At 46.6% G+C, this 16,611-nt stretch overlaps 1 protein-coding gene across 5 annotated transcripts in view; it reads left to right on the plus strand.

Moving 5' to 3' along the window:
* LOC124033617 (suppressor of tumorigenicity 7 protein homolog) overlaps positions 1-16,611 on the plus strand; it is a 92,809-nt gene that overhangs the window by 24,071 nt on the left and 52,127 nt on the right. Inside the window, exon 2 of one of the 5 annotated variants that reach the window (XM_046345729.1) lies at positions 15,206-15,241. The exons of 2 other annotated variants lie outside the window; for them this stretch is intronic. In XM_046345729.1, coding sequence (XP_046201685.1) covers positions 15,220-15,241 — 22 coding nt within the window. In that variant the 5' untranslated portion in view covers positions 15,206-15,219. Of the gene's footprint in view, positions 1-14,624; positions 15,242-16,611 lie in introns of those variants that run through there. 2 more of the 5 variants (XM_046345720.1, XM_046345749.1) reach the window with 2 other exon arrangements.

The raw sequence follows: 16,611 nt of genomic DNA on the forward strand, positions 1-16,611 counted from the left end.
AATAAATACAGTTATTTTGTCATTCTGTCTTCACATTTAATGATAGTCAGACACGACAGTGCTTAGGATCATTGTCCTATTTTGAAGGTGAACCTTCGCCCCAGTCTGAGGTCCCGAGCGCTCTGGACTAGGTTTTCATCAAGGATCTCTGTGCTTTGCTCCGTTCATCTTTCCCTCGATCCTGACTAGTCTCCCAGTCCCTGCCGCTGAAAAACATCCCCTTAGCATAATGCTGCCACCACACCACCATGCTTCACCATAGGGAGGGTGCCATGTTTCCTCCCGAACTAGCGCTTGGCATTCAGTCCAAAGAGTTCAATCTTGGTTTCATCAGACCAGAGAATCTTGTTTCTTATGGTCTGAGAGTCCTTTAGGTGCCTTTTGGCAAACTCCAAGTGGGCTGTCATGTGCCTTTTACTGAGGAGTGACTTCTGTTTGGCCACTCTACCATAAAGGCCTGATTTGGTGGAGTGCCGCAGAGATGGTTGGCCTTCTGGAAGGTTCTCCCATCTCCACAGAGGAACTCTGAAGCTCTGTCAGAGTGACCATCGGGTTCTTGGTCACCTCCCTGACCAAGGCCCTTCTCCCCTGATTGCTCAGTTTGGATTGGCAGCCAGCTCTAGGAAGAGTCTTGGTGGTTCCAAACTTCTTCTGTTTAAGAATGATTGATGCCACTGTGTTCTTGGGGACCTTCAATGCTGCAGACATGTTTTGGTACCCTTCCCAGATCTGAGCTCTACGGACAATTCCTTCGACCTCATGGGCCTGGATTTTGCTCTGACATTCACTGTCAACTGTGGGACAAAAATGTATTTAGTCAGCCACCAATTGTGCAAGTTCTCCCACTTAAAAAGAATAGAGAGGCCTGGAATATTCATCATAGGTTTAACTTCAACTATGACAGACAAAATGAGAAAAAAAAATCCAGAAAATCATATTGTCGGATTTTTTAAAGAGGCAATAAATAGGCCATAGTGGTGAAATTATTACAGTATGACAAATTAAACACTGGGGTAACAGATGTGCAGAAGATGAGTGTGCAAGTAGCGGTACTGGTGTGCAAAGGAGAAAAATAAATAAATAACAATATGGTGTTGAGGTAGTTGGATGGACTATTTACAGATTGGCTATGTGCAGTGATTTCTGAGCTGCTAGGACAGCTGGTGCTTAAAGCTAGTGAGGGAGATATGGGTCTCCAGCTTCAGTGATTTTTGCAGTTCGTTCCAGTCATTGGCAGCAGAGAACTGGAAGGAAAGGCGGCCGAAGGAGGAATGGACTTTGGGGGTGACCAGTGAAATATACCTGCTGGAAGGAGCGCGTGCTGCGGGTGGGTGCTGCTATGGTGACCAGTGAGCTAAGATAAGGCAGGGCTTTACTTAGCAAAGACTTATAGATGACCTGGAGCCAGTGGGTTTGGTGATGGATATGAAGCGAGGGCCAGCCAACGAGAGCATACAGGTCGCAGTGGTGGGTAGTATATGGGGTTTTGGTGAAAAAACGGATGGCACTGTGATAGCCTCCAACACTCAACTCAGCAAATTGGATGCAGTCTATTATGTAAATGACATCGCCAAAGTCAAGGATCGGTAGGATAGTCCCTTTTACTAGGGTATGTTTGGCAGCATAAGTGAAGGATGCTTTGTTGTGAAATAGGAAGCCGATTTCTAGATTTAATTTTGGATTGGAGATGCTTAATGTGAGTCTGGAAGGAGAGTTTACAGTCTAACCAGACACCTAGAATATGTGGACAACTTCAAATATCTAAGTCACAACTGGCCAGAGTAGTGATGCTGGACGGGTGGGTAGGTGTAGGCAGTGATCGGTTGAAGAACATGCATTTAGTTTTGCTTGCATTTAAGGGCAGTTGGAGGGCATGGAAGGAGAGTTGTATGGCATTGAAGCTCATCTGGAGGTTGGTTAACACAGTGTCCAAAGAGGGCCAGATGTATACAGAATGGTGTTGTCTGCGTAGAGGTGGATCAGAGAATAAGCAGCAGCAAGTATACATCATTGATGTATACAGAGAAGAGGGTCGGCCCGAGGATTGAACCCTGTGGCACCCCCATAGAGACTGTCAGAGGTCCGGACAACAGGCCCTCCGATTTGAAACCAGATTGCATAGCGGAGAAGGTACGGTGCGATTCAAAATGGTCGGATCTATTTGTTAACTTGGCTTTCGAAGACGTTAGAAAGGCAGGGCAGGATAGATATAGGTCTGTATCAGTTTGGGTCTAGAGTGTATCCCCCTTTGAAGAGGGAGATGATCGCGGCCTCTTTACGATATTTGGGGATCTCAGACGATACGGAAGAGAGGTTGAACAAGCTATTAGTAGGGGTTGTAACAATTTCGGCTGATATAATTTTAGGGAGAGCGGGTCCAGATTTTCTTGCCCAGCTGATTTGTATGGGTCCAGATTTTGCAGCTCTTCTAGTTACCCTCACCGATTCCACATGATTCCACTCTTTTTTTCACCCACCGTGAAACCACAAATGGATCAGCCAAAAGGCAAGAGTCCACTTTTCCCATAATCTTCACTCCTACTGTCACAGCCTCTTCTTCATCCGGGATCCTCGGTGCATACCTCAGTCTACGATAACTTTACTGCACCTACCACCTCCGATGCATCAGCCTCATTCACTTCCATTTCTCCTCCTGTCTTCAGCTCCCTCTGCTTCCACTTTCTACCGTTCTTATTTGACAAACCATCTCCCTTTTCCCACCATTTTTTATCCAACTCAAGTTCACCCTCTTCTCCCTCCATTTTCACCTCCATTCCTCCTCTGTTTTCCAAGTACACGTCTCCTTCTGATAATACTGCCTCTCCTTCCCTGACACGCATCTTGTACTTGCTTTCTCTAGAGACTCCATTTACCCCTTCTGTCAGTCGACATGATCTGCCCTGGTCCTTCTCACTCGGGCGTCATTAGCAAATGACCTGTACAGTGGTGGATCCCAATATAGACGTATAAAGTCCTCAAAATTAAGTTGTGCAAAACATTTTATAGATCAAAAGATAAGTAGCATATTGTTTTTAAATGTGTGCATTTTCTCCTCCGACAATACAACAGCTGATTCAAAGGGGGTGTGGCACATATTAAAACTCTGTGGTAGGATACACTTGTGCTTCCTTACCAAAAGGAGACTATCTAGGATGGGAGGACTGTCTTCCGTTTGCCTTCACACTCCTCGACCACTTTATCGGTTTCGGGGTCACCCAGGAGGGAGGACCAACATTTTCCCAAACGAGAGAACCCCAGGGCCTCCGAGTGGAAAATGTCTGCTAAATACCTGCGACGAGTCAGGTAAGACTTTAAACCACTAACACTGAAAAGCCTTCCCTTCTGAAGAAAAGAAGCTGCCATTTTTCCTGTGGCCACTAGGTGTCAGTAGCATCAGATCCTCAGTAGCACTGACTCAGTTATCTGAACGCTGCATTTGAATGGTGACCCCATGTAGGTAATCAAAGCATTGCTGACCTTCCTTTGTGGGCGCCTCGTTCTTCTAATCGAGCCTGAAAGGAAAACAAAAGCAATAAAAAATAAATGCTGTCATACGTTGTTGTCTAGTCTGCATACTGGATGGGAAACATCCAATTATGTCACACACACACACACAGGCACGCTAACATTTGCACTCATTCAAGCGCTTATGAATAGAGACTTGTCTACACGTATCTAACCTACACAACACATTGTTCCTTTCTATAGGGTACCTAGGCCTATTAGTTATTTTCCAACTGCTCTAAATGCTTTGTTCGCCTCGTGTAAAATGAAAGTAAATGCTCAAGTAAAGTAAGACACTTACTAATGAAGCTTACATACTTGTTTTGCACAATTGAACATCCACGGCAAGTGAAGTGGGAATCTTTGTTCTTGCAATAATACAGTTCAATTGATCACTTTCTTTGCACATTTTTCATAATAATAATAATAATATATGCCATTTAGCAGACGCTTTTATCCAAAGCGACTTACAGTCATGTGTGCATACATTCTACGTATGGGTGGTCCCGTGGATCGAACCCACTACCCTGGCGTTACAAGCACCATGCTCTACCAACTGAGCTACAGAAGGACCTCATCCTCTCTTGCTTCTCCTATGTAGCTGCTTCTAGAAAGATCAGCCCATAGAATTATGGGGGCAGCAGGGTAGCCTAGTGGTTAGAGTGTTGGACTAGTAACCGGAAGGTTGCAAGTTCAAATCCCTGAGCTGACAAGGTACAAATCTGTCGTTCTCCCCCTGAACAGGCAGTTAACCCACTGTTCCCAGGCTGTCATTGAAGATAAGAATTTGTTCTTAACTGACTTGCCTGGTAAAATAGATGGATTTTCTTTATCCCGCTCCTTCTTTCTCTTGTTCTTTCTCTCTCGCTCAAGGATGGCCACACTCCTCTCACACTTATGTTCAGTTGCCTAGCAACCCAGAGGAGAGGCCTTGCTTACTTGGGTGGTACTTGTTCCCATTCGGGCGGGGGTAGGGTAGGGGGGGTGTAGATGAGATGGGGGGCATTGTTTTGAGTTAAGTCCCTCCATGAATGTCATTATTATGTATGATTGGTTCCTCTGCTAGAACGATTCTGCGAAAGAGGGAGAGCAAAATTCAGAAATAGCCCATTTGAGTACTGCGAAGTACAGTTGATGCCTTGCTGCCATTATAACTAGGCCCTCATCCAACACACCTGACCCTTGTGGTCAGCATGACAACGGGCCGGCGTCGTGGTGTGTGGCAATTGGCCATTTTCGAAAAATTATCTCCTGTTCTTAACCGATGAGGATTGAAGACTTGTAAGGGGTCTACTCTTCTGAAAACAACAACAACTTCTCTCATAACTCTTCAGTTGAGCCATAGAAAGAACAAGGCCTCAGCACTTTCACTTCCGCTGAATGCTTTTGTGTCTAATGGTTTCGTCTTGAATCAGGTCTTTCTGGACTGGCCTGTTCTTCCTCTAGATTCACCTTGCTGAACATTGACTGCATTTATTGTCTCCTAGCACAGGCTTTGGATCAGTTAAGTATTTTAGATGATGATAGTTATGGTTCAATATTGTTTACCCTAGCACTGATTAGGATCCCACTCCTAGATAAACTGATCCTAGATCAGATTGTTGGTTGTTCTAGTCAGATGAGCTATGAGGGAAAAGCTGACATTATAGCAGATGTAGATGCCCGTGATTACAGCTGGGAATTGTTTCTATCAGAGCTGATCCTGTGCAGTCAGTCCTCTTCTGCCCTATTCCTCCTCTCTCCTCCTCTCCCCAGGCGCAGTGTTTCAGACCCCAGGAGATGTCTTTAGTAGATGGGGAGGGATGGAAAAGGAAGGAGAGGGGGGTGGCTGGGTAGAGGGTGGGGGTGGGTGGTGCTGCCTCCGCCTGAAGGACAAAGAAATTGGGTTTTGGCGAGGGAAGAGAGGGAGCCACCATGTGTGAGGGACAAAGGAGACAAGGCCAAAACTCTTCTTTCTCTCCCCTCTCTTGTTCTCCCTTTATCTCTCTCTCTCTCACTGAGCTAGGCCTAATCCTAATACTGCTAGCTCACTCCAGTCCTATATTCAAATGACAGTTAGGGCTGTCTGTCTGGCATGACAGCAAGTAGGCATGTTACATGTAGACTCACTACTAATACACACACACATCATGAACACCCTTGACTATTACATAAATACCCAGTATAGCCCCCTAAATACACACATACTCATTGTCTCATATTCACACAACGTTATTATAGTTTTGTTTTTATTTATATGCGTTTTAAGATGTTTTTTTAGTTTTTTTAGTTTCAGTTAGTTTTCAGATCCATTTAGTTAAAGCTTTATAAAACCATTCCTATTTTGTTTTTATATTATTTAGTGTTAGGGCCAGAAAGTAGCCTATGCATGGCAGGCTAGGAACCATGTATGTGTTGAATAGTTTGTGTTTTTGGGGATGTCACTTCTTGCCACTGTGGGGCTGTAATGAAAAAAGGTGATGGGAAAGGTCATACTGTATGTTAGGTTTAAACGTAGACTAAGCAAGATGGCATTGATGTACAAAGTAAACCGTTGTAGTGTGTCAATTTCCGTAACAACCAGGAGTGTTGGAAGTGCAACGCTAAACTTCAACATTGTTTTGGTCCAGTAGCTACCATGTGGCAGCGTGAAGAATCCGTGCACTAGTGATGCGCGGGTTGACTCATAACCCGCAGTCCCACAGTTATATCCGCAGTGCGCGCAGGTTTAGGGTCATTAAATATTGTGTGGTTGAAGGTCGGGTGGGTTGAATAAAAGAGAACAATTCCTTAAATACATCATTTTGAGTTTGAGTTTATTTTTACAGGGACAGTGCATGTGTTTCAGTAAAAGTGCCGGTTTTAGCCAGCCGGCTAATTTTGAACCTCAGTCCCTGGGCAGGTCCCCCGAGAATCACCATTCTCAGTTTGGCGCCGACAGAGATGGACGCCTCGCTTCGCATTCTTAGGAAAGGAATATGACTTTCCCGAAGCGGTTTGGACCACCACCCAGGACAATGGATCAGATCCCAGTAGGCGACCCAAAACAACGGTCCTGTGTGACAGATTTATACTTGTCACGACTTCCGCCGAAGTTGGTTTCTCTCCTTGTTCAGGCGGCGGTCGGCGTCGCCGGTCTTCTAGCCATCATCGATCCACTTTTCATTTTCCATTTGTTTTGTCTTGTCTTCTGAAAAGTGCCTGTTCTTCCAGCAGTCCGTCTCCTTCCTAGGGTACCGCATTTCCACCTCTGGGGTGGAGATGGAGAGTGACCGCATTGTAGCCGTGCGTTATTGGCCGACTCCCACCACAGTAAAGGAGGTGCAGCGGTTTCTTGGGTTCGCCAAATCCTACCGGAGGTTTTGGTCAGGTAGCGGCTCCCATTACGTCACTGCTGAAGGTGGGCCTGGTGAGTTTGCAGTCGTCGGCTGAGGAAGACAGGACTTTTGGTCACCTGAGGACTCTGTTTACCTCGGCTCCCGTGCTGGCCCATCCGGATCCCTCTTTGGCGTTCATAGTTGAGGTAGATGCGTCCGAGGTTGGGATAGGAGCCGTGCTCTCTCAGCGCTCGGGAACACCACTGAAGCTCCACCTCTGTACCTTCTTCTCGAAGAAGCTCAGCCCGTTGGAGTGTAACTATGATTTTGGGCACCGGGAGCTGTTGGCTGTCGTAAAGGCTCTGAAGGCGTGGAGACTAGCTTGAGGGGGCTAAACACCCTTTTCTCATCTGGACTGACCACCGCAATCTGGAGTACATCCGGGCAGCGAGGAGACTTAACCCTCGCCAGTCAGGTGGGCCATGTTTTTCACCCGTTTTGTGTTCACCCTTTCCTACAGACCAGTCTCCCAGAACGTGAAGGCAGACGCATTGTCCCGGCTGAATGACACAGAGCGGCCCATGGATCCCACTCCCAGCCTCCTGCCTGGTGGCGCCGGTAGTGTGGGAGCTGGATGCAGACATTGAGCAAGCGTTACGTGCAGAGCCCGCCTCCGTTCAGTGTCCCACTGGGCGTCTGTACGTCCCGTCTGCTGTTCGTGACCGGTTGATCTATTGGGCCCACACGTCACCCTCCTCTGGTCATCCTGGGATCGGACAGACGGTGCGCTGTTTGAGCGGGAGGTACTGGTGGCCTACCTTGGCTAAGGACGTGAGGGTTTATGTTTATGTGCGCCCAGTGTAAGGCTCCTAGGCACCTGGCCAGACGGAAGCTACACCCCAAACCCGTTCCACAATGGCCTTGGTCGCACCGGTTGGTAGATTTTCTTACCGATCTCCCCCCTCACAGGGTAACACCACAATCCTGATCGTTGTGGATCGATTCTCTAAGTCCTGTTGTCTCCTCCCTCTGCCCGGTCTCCCTACAGTCTGCGGAGGCTGGACTGCGGACGTTCATGGAACGTCTGGGGTTCTCGATTAGCCTTACTTTGGGGTTTCACCCCGAGAGTAATGGGCAGGTGGAGAGAGTAAACCAGGATGTGGGCAGGTTTCTGCGGTCTTATTGCCAGGATTGGCCGGGGGAGTGGGCGGCATTTGTGCCCTGTTCCGAGATGGCACAGAACTCGCTTCGCCACTCTTCCACTAACCTCTCTCCCTTCCAGTGCATACTGGGGTACCAGCCAGTTCTGGCTCCTTGGAATCAGAGTCAGACCGAGGCTCCTGCGGTGGACGACTGGTTCAGGTGTGCGCAGGAGACATGGGAAGTTGCCCCTGTCCACCTTCAGAGAGCCGTGCTGCGCCAAAAAAAGAACACAGAACGTCACCGCAGTGAGGCCCTGGTGCTCGCAACGGGGGACCGGGTCTGGCTCTCTACCCGAAACCTGCCCCTCTGCCTGCCCTGCCAGAAGCTGGGTCAGCGGTATGTGGGGCCATTTACGGTATGTGGGGTACAGTCACGACTTCCGCCAAAGTTGGTTCCACTCCTTGTTTGGCGGTCGGCGTCACCGATCTTCTAGTCGTCATCGATCCACTTTTCATTTTCCATTTGTTTTGTCTTGTCTTCCCACACACCTGGTTTCAATTCCATCATTACATGTTGTGTATTTAACCCTCTGTTCCCACCATGTCCTTGTCCGGAAATGTTTATTTTAAGTGCATGTGCACGTTTATCTGGTGTGCGACAGGTTTTGTACCCATTGATTGTTTGTTCTGATTCCGGTGGGTTTTATTTATTGAACTGCTTCGTTGTAACACAGTTTTTGCTCTCCTGAACCTGACTTCTCTGCTGCCAGTACGCACCCCTTACAATACTACTCACCATTGTCCAGTCTCTTGACAACAAGGAGGACGAAATTTGAGCAAGGGTTGCCTGCCAGAGAGACATCAGAGATTCTAACATTCTTTGTTTCACGCAAACGTGAAACCACCAGGTTTCTTCACACATTGCGCCGACAGAAACAAACATCTCTCTGGTAAGAAGAAGTATGTATGCCTTATGATTAACAATTCGTGGTGTGAACATAACAACATACAGGAACTCAAGTCCTTTTGTCCACCTGACCTAGAATTCCTTACGAGTAAATGCCGACCGCATTATCTATCAAGAGAATTCTCTTAGATTATACTCACAGCTGTGTATACCCCCCACCCCCCAAGCAGACACCTCGATGTCCCTGAAAGAAACTGGAAATCACATATCCTGAGGCTGCATTTATTGTAGCTGGGGATTTTAACAAGGCTAATTGGAAAACAAGGCTCCCTAAATTTTATCAGCATATCAAATTTGCGACCCGGGCTGGTAAAACTCTAGATCATTGCTACTCTAAATTCCGCGACGCATACAAAGCCCTCCCTCGTCCTACTCTTGGCAAATCTGACCACGACTCCATTTTGTTGCTCCCAGCCTATAGACAGAAACTAAAACAGGAAACACCCGTGCTCAGGTCTGTTCAACGCTAGTCTGACCAATCTGATTGCACGTTTCAAGGTTTTTTCGAACACGTGGACTGGGATGTGTTCCGGATAGCATCGGACAATAACATTGATGCGCTGATTCGGTGAACGAGTTTATTAGCAAGTGCATCAGTGATGTGGTACCCACGGTGAATATTAAAACCTTCCCCAACCAGAAACCGTGGATTGATGGCAGCATTCGCGCTAAACTGAACGTGCGAACCACTGCGAACCACAGCGAATACAAACAGTGTAGCTATGCCCTCCGCAAGGCAATCAAAAGACAAAGTAGAGTCGCAATTCAACGGCTCAGACACGAGAGGTATGTGGCAGGGTCTATAGTCGATCACGGACTACAAATAGAAAACCAGCCCCGTCGCAAACCCCAATGTCTTGCTCCCAGACAAACTAAACGACTTCTTTGCTCGCTTTGAGGACAGTCCAGTGCCACCGACACAGCCCGATACCAAAACCTGCGGGCTCTCCATCACTTCAGCCAACGTGAGTAAAACATTTAAACGTGTTAACCCTCGCAAGGCTGCCGGCCCAGACGGCATCCCTAGCTGCGTCCTCGGAGGATGCGCAGACCAGCTAGCTGGTGTGTTTACGGACATATTCAATCAATCCCTATCCCAGTCTGCGGATTCCCACATGCTTCAAGAGGGCCACCATTGTTCCTGTTCCCAAGAAAGCTAAGGTAAATGACTATCGCCCCATAGCACTCACTTCCGTCATCATGAAAGTGCTTTGAGAGACTAGTCAAGGATCATATTACCTCCACCCTAGAGCCACTTCAATTTGCTTACTGCCCCAATAGGTCCACAAACGACGCAATCACACTGCACACTGCCCTAACCCATCTGGACAAGAGGAATACCTATGGGAGAATGCTGTTCATCGATTACAACTCAGCATTCAATACCATAGTACCCTCCGAACTCGTCATTAAGCTCGAGACCCTGGGTCTCGACCCCGCTCTGTGCAACTGGTTCCTGGACTTTCTGACGGGCCGCCCCCAGGTGGTGAGGGTTGGAAACAACATCTCCACCCCGCTGATCCTCAACACTGGGGCCCCACAAGGGTGTGTTCTCAGCCCTCTCCTGTACTCCCTGTTCACCCATGACTGCGTGGCCATGCACACCTCCAAATCAATCATCAAGTTTTCAGACGACACTACAGTGGTAGGCTTGATTACCAACAATGACAAGATGGCCTCCAGGGAGGAGGTGAGGGCCCTCGGAGTGTGGTGTCAGGAAAATAACCTCACACTCAACGTCAACAAAACAAAGGAGATGATCGTGGACTTCAGGAACCAGCAGAGGGAGCACCCCCCTATCCACATCGATGGGACAGTAGTGGAGAGGGTGGAAAGAATTTAAGGTCCTCAGCGTACACATCATGGACAAACTGAAATGGTCCACCCACACAGACAGCGTGGTGTAGAAGGCGTAACAGCGCCTCTTCAACCTCAGGAGGCTGAAGAAATTTGGCTTGTCACCAAAAACACTCTCAAACTTTTACAAATGCACAATCGAGAGCACCCTGTTGGGCTGTATCACCACCTGGTACGGCAACTGCTCCGCCCACAACCGTAAGGCTCTCCAGAGGGTAGTGAGGTCTGCACAACGCATCACTAGGGGTAAACTACCTGCCCTCCAGGACACCTACACCACCTGATGTCACAGGATGGCCAAAAAGATAATCAAGGACAACAACCACCCGAGCCACTGCCTGTTCACCCAGCTATCATCCAGAAGGCGAGGTCAGTACAGGTGCATCAAAGCAGGGACCGAGAGACTGAAAAAGAGCTTCGACCTCATGGCCATCAGACTGTTAGACAGCCATCACTAACATTGAGTGGCTGCTGCCAACATGCAGAATCAAATCTCTAGCCACTTTAATAATGAATAATTGGATGTAATAAATGTTTTACTAGTCATTTAAACGATGCCACTTTATATAATGTTTACATACCCTACGTTACTCATCTCATATGTACAGTGCCTTGCGAAAGTATTCGGCCCCCTTGAACTTTGCGACCTTTTGCCACATTTCAGGCTTCAAACATAAAGATATAAAACTGTACTTGTTTGTGAAGAATCAACAACAAGTGGGACACAATCATGAAGTGGAACGACATTTATTGGATATTTAAAACTTTTTTAACAAATCAAAAACTGAAAAATTGGGCGTGCAAAATTATTCAGCCCCTTTACTTTCAGTGCAGCAAACTCTCTCCAGAAGTTCAGTGAGGATCTCTGAATGATCCAATGTTGACCTAAATGACTAATGATGATAAATACAATCCACCTGTGTGTAATCAAGTCTCCATATAAATGCACCTGCACTGTGATCGTCTCAGAGGTCCGTTAAAAGCGCAGAGAGCATCATGAAGAACAAGGAACACACCAGGCAGGTCCGAGATACTGTTGTGAAGAAGTTTAAAGCCGGATTTGGATACAAAAAGATTTCCCAAGCTTTAAACATCCCAATGAGCACTGTGCAAGCGATAATATTGAAATGGAAGGAGTATCAGACCACTGCAAATCTACCAAGACCTGGCCGTCCCTCTAAACTTTCAGCTCATACAAGGAGAAGACTGATCAGAGATGCAGCCAAGAGGCCCATGATCACTCTGGATGAACTGCAGAGATCTACAGCTGAGGTGGGAGTCTCTGTCCATAGGAAAACAATCAGTCGTATATTGCACAAATCTGGCCTTTATGGAAGAGTGGCAAGAAGAAAGCCATTTCTTAAAGATATCCATAAAAATGTTGTTTAAAGTTTGCCACAAGCCACCTGGGAGACACACCAAACATGTGGAAGAAGGTGCTCTGGTCAGATGAAACCAAAATTGAACTTTTTGGCAACAATGCAAAACTGTTTGGTGTAAAAGCAACACAGCCCATCACCCTGAACACACCATCCCCACTGTCAAACATGGTGGTGTCAGCATCATGGTTTGGGCCTGCTTTTCTTCAGCAGGGACAGGGAAGATGGTTAAAATTGATGGGAAGATGGATGGAGCCAAATACAGGACCATTCTGGAAGAAAACCTGATGGAGTCTGCAAAAGACCTGAGACTGGGATGGAGATTTGTCTTCCAACAAGACAATGATCCAAAACATAAAGCAAAATCTACAATGGAATGGTTCAAAAATAAACATATCCAGGTGTTAGAATGGCCAAGTCAAAGTCCAGACATGAATCCAATCGAGAATCTGTGGAAAGAACTGAAAACTGCTGTTTACAAATGCTCTCCATCCAACCTCACTGAGCTCGAGCTGTTTTGCAAGGTGGAATGGGAAAAAATCTCAGTCTCTCGATGTGCAAAACTGATAGAGACATACCCCAAGCGACTTACAGCTGTAATCGCAGCAAAAGGTGGCGCTACAAAGTATTAACTTAAGGGGGCTGAATAATTTTGCACGCCCAATTTTTCAGTTTTTGATTTGTTAAAAAAGTTTGAAATATCCAATAAATGTCGTTCCACTTCATGATTGTGTCCCACTTGTTGTTGATTCTTCACAAAAAATACAGTTTTATATCTTTATGTTTGAAGCCTGAAATGTGGCAAAAGGTCGCAAAGTTCAAGGGGGCCGAATACTTTCGCAAGGCACTGTATATACTGTACTCTATACCATCTACTGCATCTTGCCTATGCCGTTCGGCCATCGCTCATCCATATATTTATACGTACATATTCTTATTCATTCCTTTACAGTTATGTGTGTATAAGGTAGTTGTTGTGAAATTGCTTGTTTGATATTACTACACGGTCAGAACTAGAAGCACAAGCATTTCGCTACACTCGCATTAACGTCTGCTAACCATGTGTACATTTTATTTGATTTTAAATGCTTTTGGGAATGGGCAGAAAAAGTGCAGGTCAATCCACAGAGGTAAAAAAGACAATGTCGGAGTTTAATTCAATAAGAGAAACTGTGAAATGGAAAGTTTGAAAGAGAAGGGAGGGCCAGAAAAGTAATGTTTGGAAACAATTTGGTGAAGTGGTAGAAGAGGATGATAGCTATGCTGGCTATGTTGTGTGATGATTGTGAGGCACTATACAAATTCTACAGTCACAAGAAGCGAACATCAAAAAGGGAAGTTCAAGGGAAGTGTAACGTACTGATCAGATACTGGAAACTGACATCTGGACACTCACTGCAGGTTTATAACTGCTCACATATCCTTAATATTTATTAACTACTGTAGAATGAATCATTTCTTGCAGTAGCCTAAAATGATACACCAAATGTGGGCAACATTTTGACATGGAAGTAGGAGTGGAGAAAATATGATTTTTTTTCTTTCAGCAGCTTGAGAGAATCCGAACGCTCAGTTAGATACAGTCTGTAGAAGTGCTGTCTTTATCAGCATAATAAAAGATGATAGTATTTAACCCACAGAAAATATGCATCCAAGGCGAACTGAAATCTTATCAGACACATGTTGGGTCGTTTTTACAGCTTTTTATTTACTTACAACCAGTCAAAACAAAAACTGAACATAACTCATGAGTGGTGGTGGAGTAGTTCCAGGAAAACGACCTTTCCCTCAACGTCAACAATACAAAGGAGCTGATCGTGGACTTCAGGAAACAGCAGAGGGAGCATGCCCCTATCCACATCGACGGGACCGCAATGGAGAAGGTGGAAAGTCTCTGCGTTCCTCTGCGTACGTATCACTGACAATATGAAATGGTCCACCCACACAGACGGGGTGGTGAAGAAGGCGCAACAGCGCCTCCTCAACCTCAGGAGGCTGAAGAAATTCTGCTTGGCCCCTAAAACCCTCACAAACTATTACAGATGCACAATTGAGAGCATCCTGTCGGTCTGCCCAATGCATCACTGGGGGCACACTGCCTGCCCTCCAGGACACCTAACAGCACCCGATGTCACAAGAAAGTCATAAAGTTATACAAGGACTTGAGCCACTGCCTTTTTTAACTTCCTACAGCTCTCCGGGGGGCATAATAGACAACCTCCATTTTGAATGTGTCCAATCAGAGACATATCCACTCCCCCGCCCCCAAAATAAAGAATAATTGTCAAGCACTGACTTTGCTGCTAACTACTTTATTGAAAGAACATTGCTTGCTACAACTGTGATGTGGTTGTCTTACCTCGTTAAGATGAATGAGCTAATTGTAAGTCACTCTGGATAAGAGCGTCTGCTAAAAGTGTAAATGATTGGCCTGTTCCCAGTCCCGTTTGCAAACTCCAGCGCCCCCCTTTCCTCCTCTCTCCCTCCGTCCATATCTCCCTCCCCTTCTCCCTCTCTCCAGCAGCAGTCTGTCAGTGTTTCGCAGGGCTCCTGACGGCACTCTCTGTTTGCATAGCTATTGTCTTACCCATCGGGCTGCCTAGCATGGCTCCAGGGTTGCAGTATCTGCTTTCAGCTTTTTTTCCCAGGGGCAGTCCAGAGAGATAAATTAACAGAGGAGGAGAGGACAAGAGAAGGAGAGGAAAGCAAGAGCTAACATAGCTACAGCAGGCAGGCTGCTACTTCTGAGTCTGGATTTTAAAATACACCTTTTCAGTGGTGGAGAAGAGTTTCTCTTCCCTCTCGTGAGGCCCCTGTTCGGCAGCTGAACCGTGTGTGTGTGTGTGTGTGTATTTTGTGAGCAGTGTGTGTATGTGGAGGAAGCCCGTTTAGTGGCAACGGGAGCGCCGACTGAGTGAGCAGAGCATCTGGGCGTCTGAGAGCGAGGGCCGGCTGGCTGGCTGGCTGCACTGTGTGCTTTGATGACCCCCTCTGTGTAGCTGCCTGCTCAACCCCCCCCCCCTCTCTCTCTGTCCCCCTTTTCCCCTATCTCCATCGCAGCTCCCGGCCCAGCCATGTTTGGCACAGAGTCTTCATGTAAGTACCGTACCGCCATCCTCCAGCCTCGTCTGTCTTTCTCTCTATGTGGCGTGTTGTTGTCTGGTGTAACAGTGTCTGCTTCCGTCCTTCTGGGCTCTCGCTCCCCTCTCTCTGACCTTTCTGTTGTTCTCCATGTTTCCTGGTGGCAAGAAAGCTGGGATCTACCATTTTGCATAAAGGACCAATGATAGCTGGTCGTTATACAAATATCCATCTCTCCTTGTCAATCCCTTCCTCTGCCTTCCCTCCCCTTTATTCCTCCTTTTCCTCACCATTCCTCGGTATTCCTGCACGTCGCCATGTTTATCCCAGACTTATCCTGTTATGCCGTGTATATTCTCTTTTCACCTTTCCGAATGTCTTTGCTAGCTAGACTGAAATATACACCATTACTGTCTCCTACTCGCTCTCTCGCTGTGCATGTTGTGTGTGCGTGCATTCCACGTGACATTTTTTTTTGTTATAATTAGATAGATCATGATTTTCTACAGTTTGCTTTCAGCAACCTCCTGCCATTGCAGGCAGTTCTATCTCAATCTCTCACCTGCTCACTCAGAATACATTGAGAGGGGTGGGTGTAGCATGTAGCATGTACACATGCTGAGCTAAGGCATAAAGATGCTACTGCTAGTGAGGCTCTGTGATGGCACCAATGTTTGGGTGGGTTTTGAGAGGGGTGAATGTAGCATTCCCACATGAAAAAACATAGCATGTAGGCTATGCTATGATCTCTATCTTAGGCTAGCTAGACCAGTGTCTGGATGGGTGTTGTGTGGGTGGGCTCCTCACTGTAGACTGTACCCCCCCCCCTCCTCACCCCCATTTTGAGGAGCTGTCACCATGATCTTCAGGTGGTCCGCTGTTCAATCTAGTCTCCTTCCCCGTCTGTCACGAGGAATATCCACTCTGATCTAATAGAAACTGTTGTTGCCGCACAGAGACAAAGTTAGGATACTTAATTTTTCTCTCCTGAAATTTAGATTAGAGATTGCATGCAACAGTCCAGCAACGAGTCCTTTTCTGTTACCAGCTTCCCTGGCTTCTAAACAGAGGAGTGGAGTACTCAGTTGTGCATCAAAATGCTGCTTCTTCATATCAAATGAATTTAATATTTTAATTTGACAGAATGTATGACTGACTGTTAAGTGGATAAGAATGTTCTGTTATCTATGTGGAAATTTGATTTCAACTGTTAGTCTCCTGCGGAACAGGACCCAAATGATTGTCCTGACCTGACCTGCTGTTTTCCAGAAGAACTTAGTGTAGGTCTGTGGCCAAAAGGTGCATAACCGCAGGACCATTACCTGCCCCTATTAATCAATTGTTACTACAATGCTTAGTCGACCTGGGTAGTGTGTCACAAAGCA

This window comes from Oncorhynchus gorbuscha, linkage group LG01, assembly GCF_021184085.1.
Source record: "Oncorhynchus gorbuscha isolate QuinsamMale2020 ecotype Even-year linkage group LG01, OgorEven_v1.0, whole genome shotgun sequence".
Taxonomy (NCBI): Eukaryota; Metazoa; Chordata; class Actinopteri; order Salmoniformes; family Salmonidae; genus Oncorhynchus; species Oncorhynchus gorbuscha.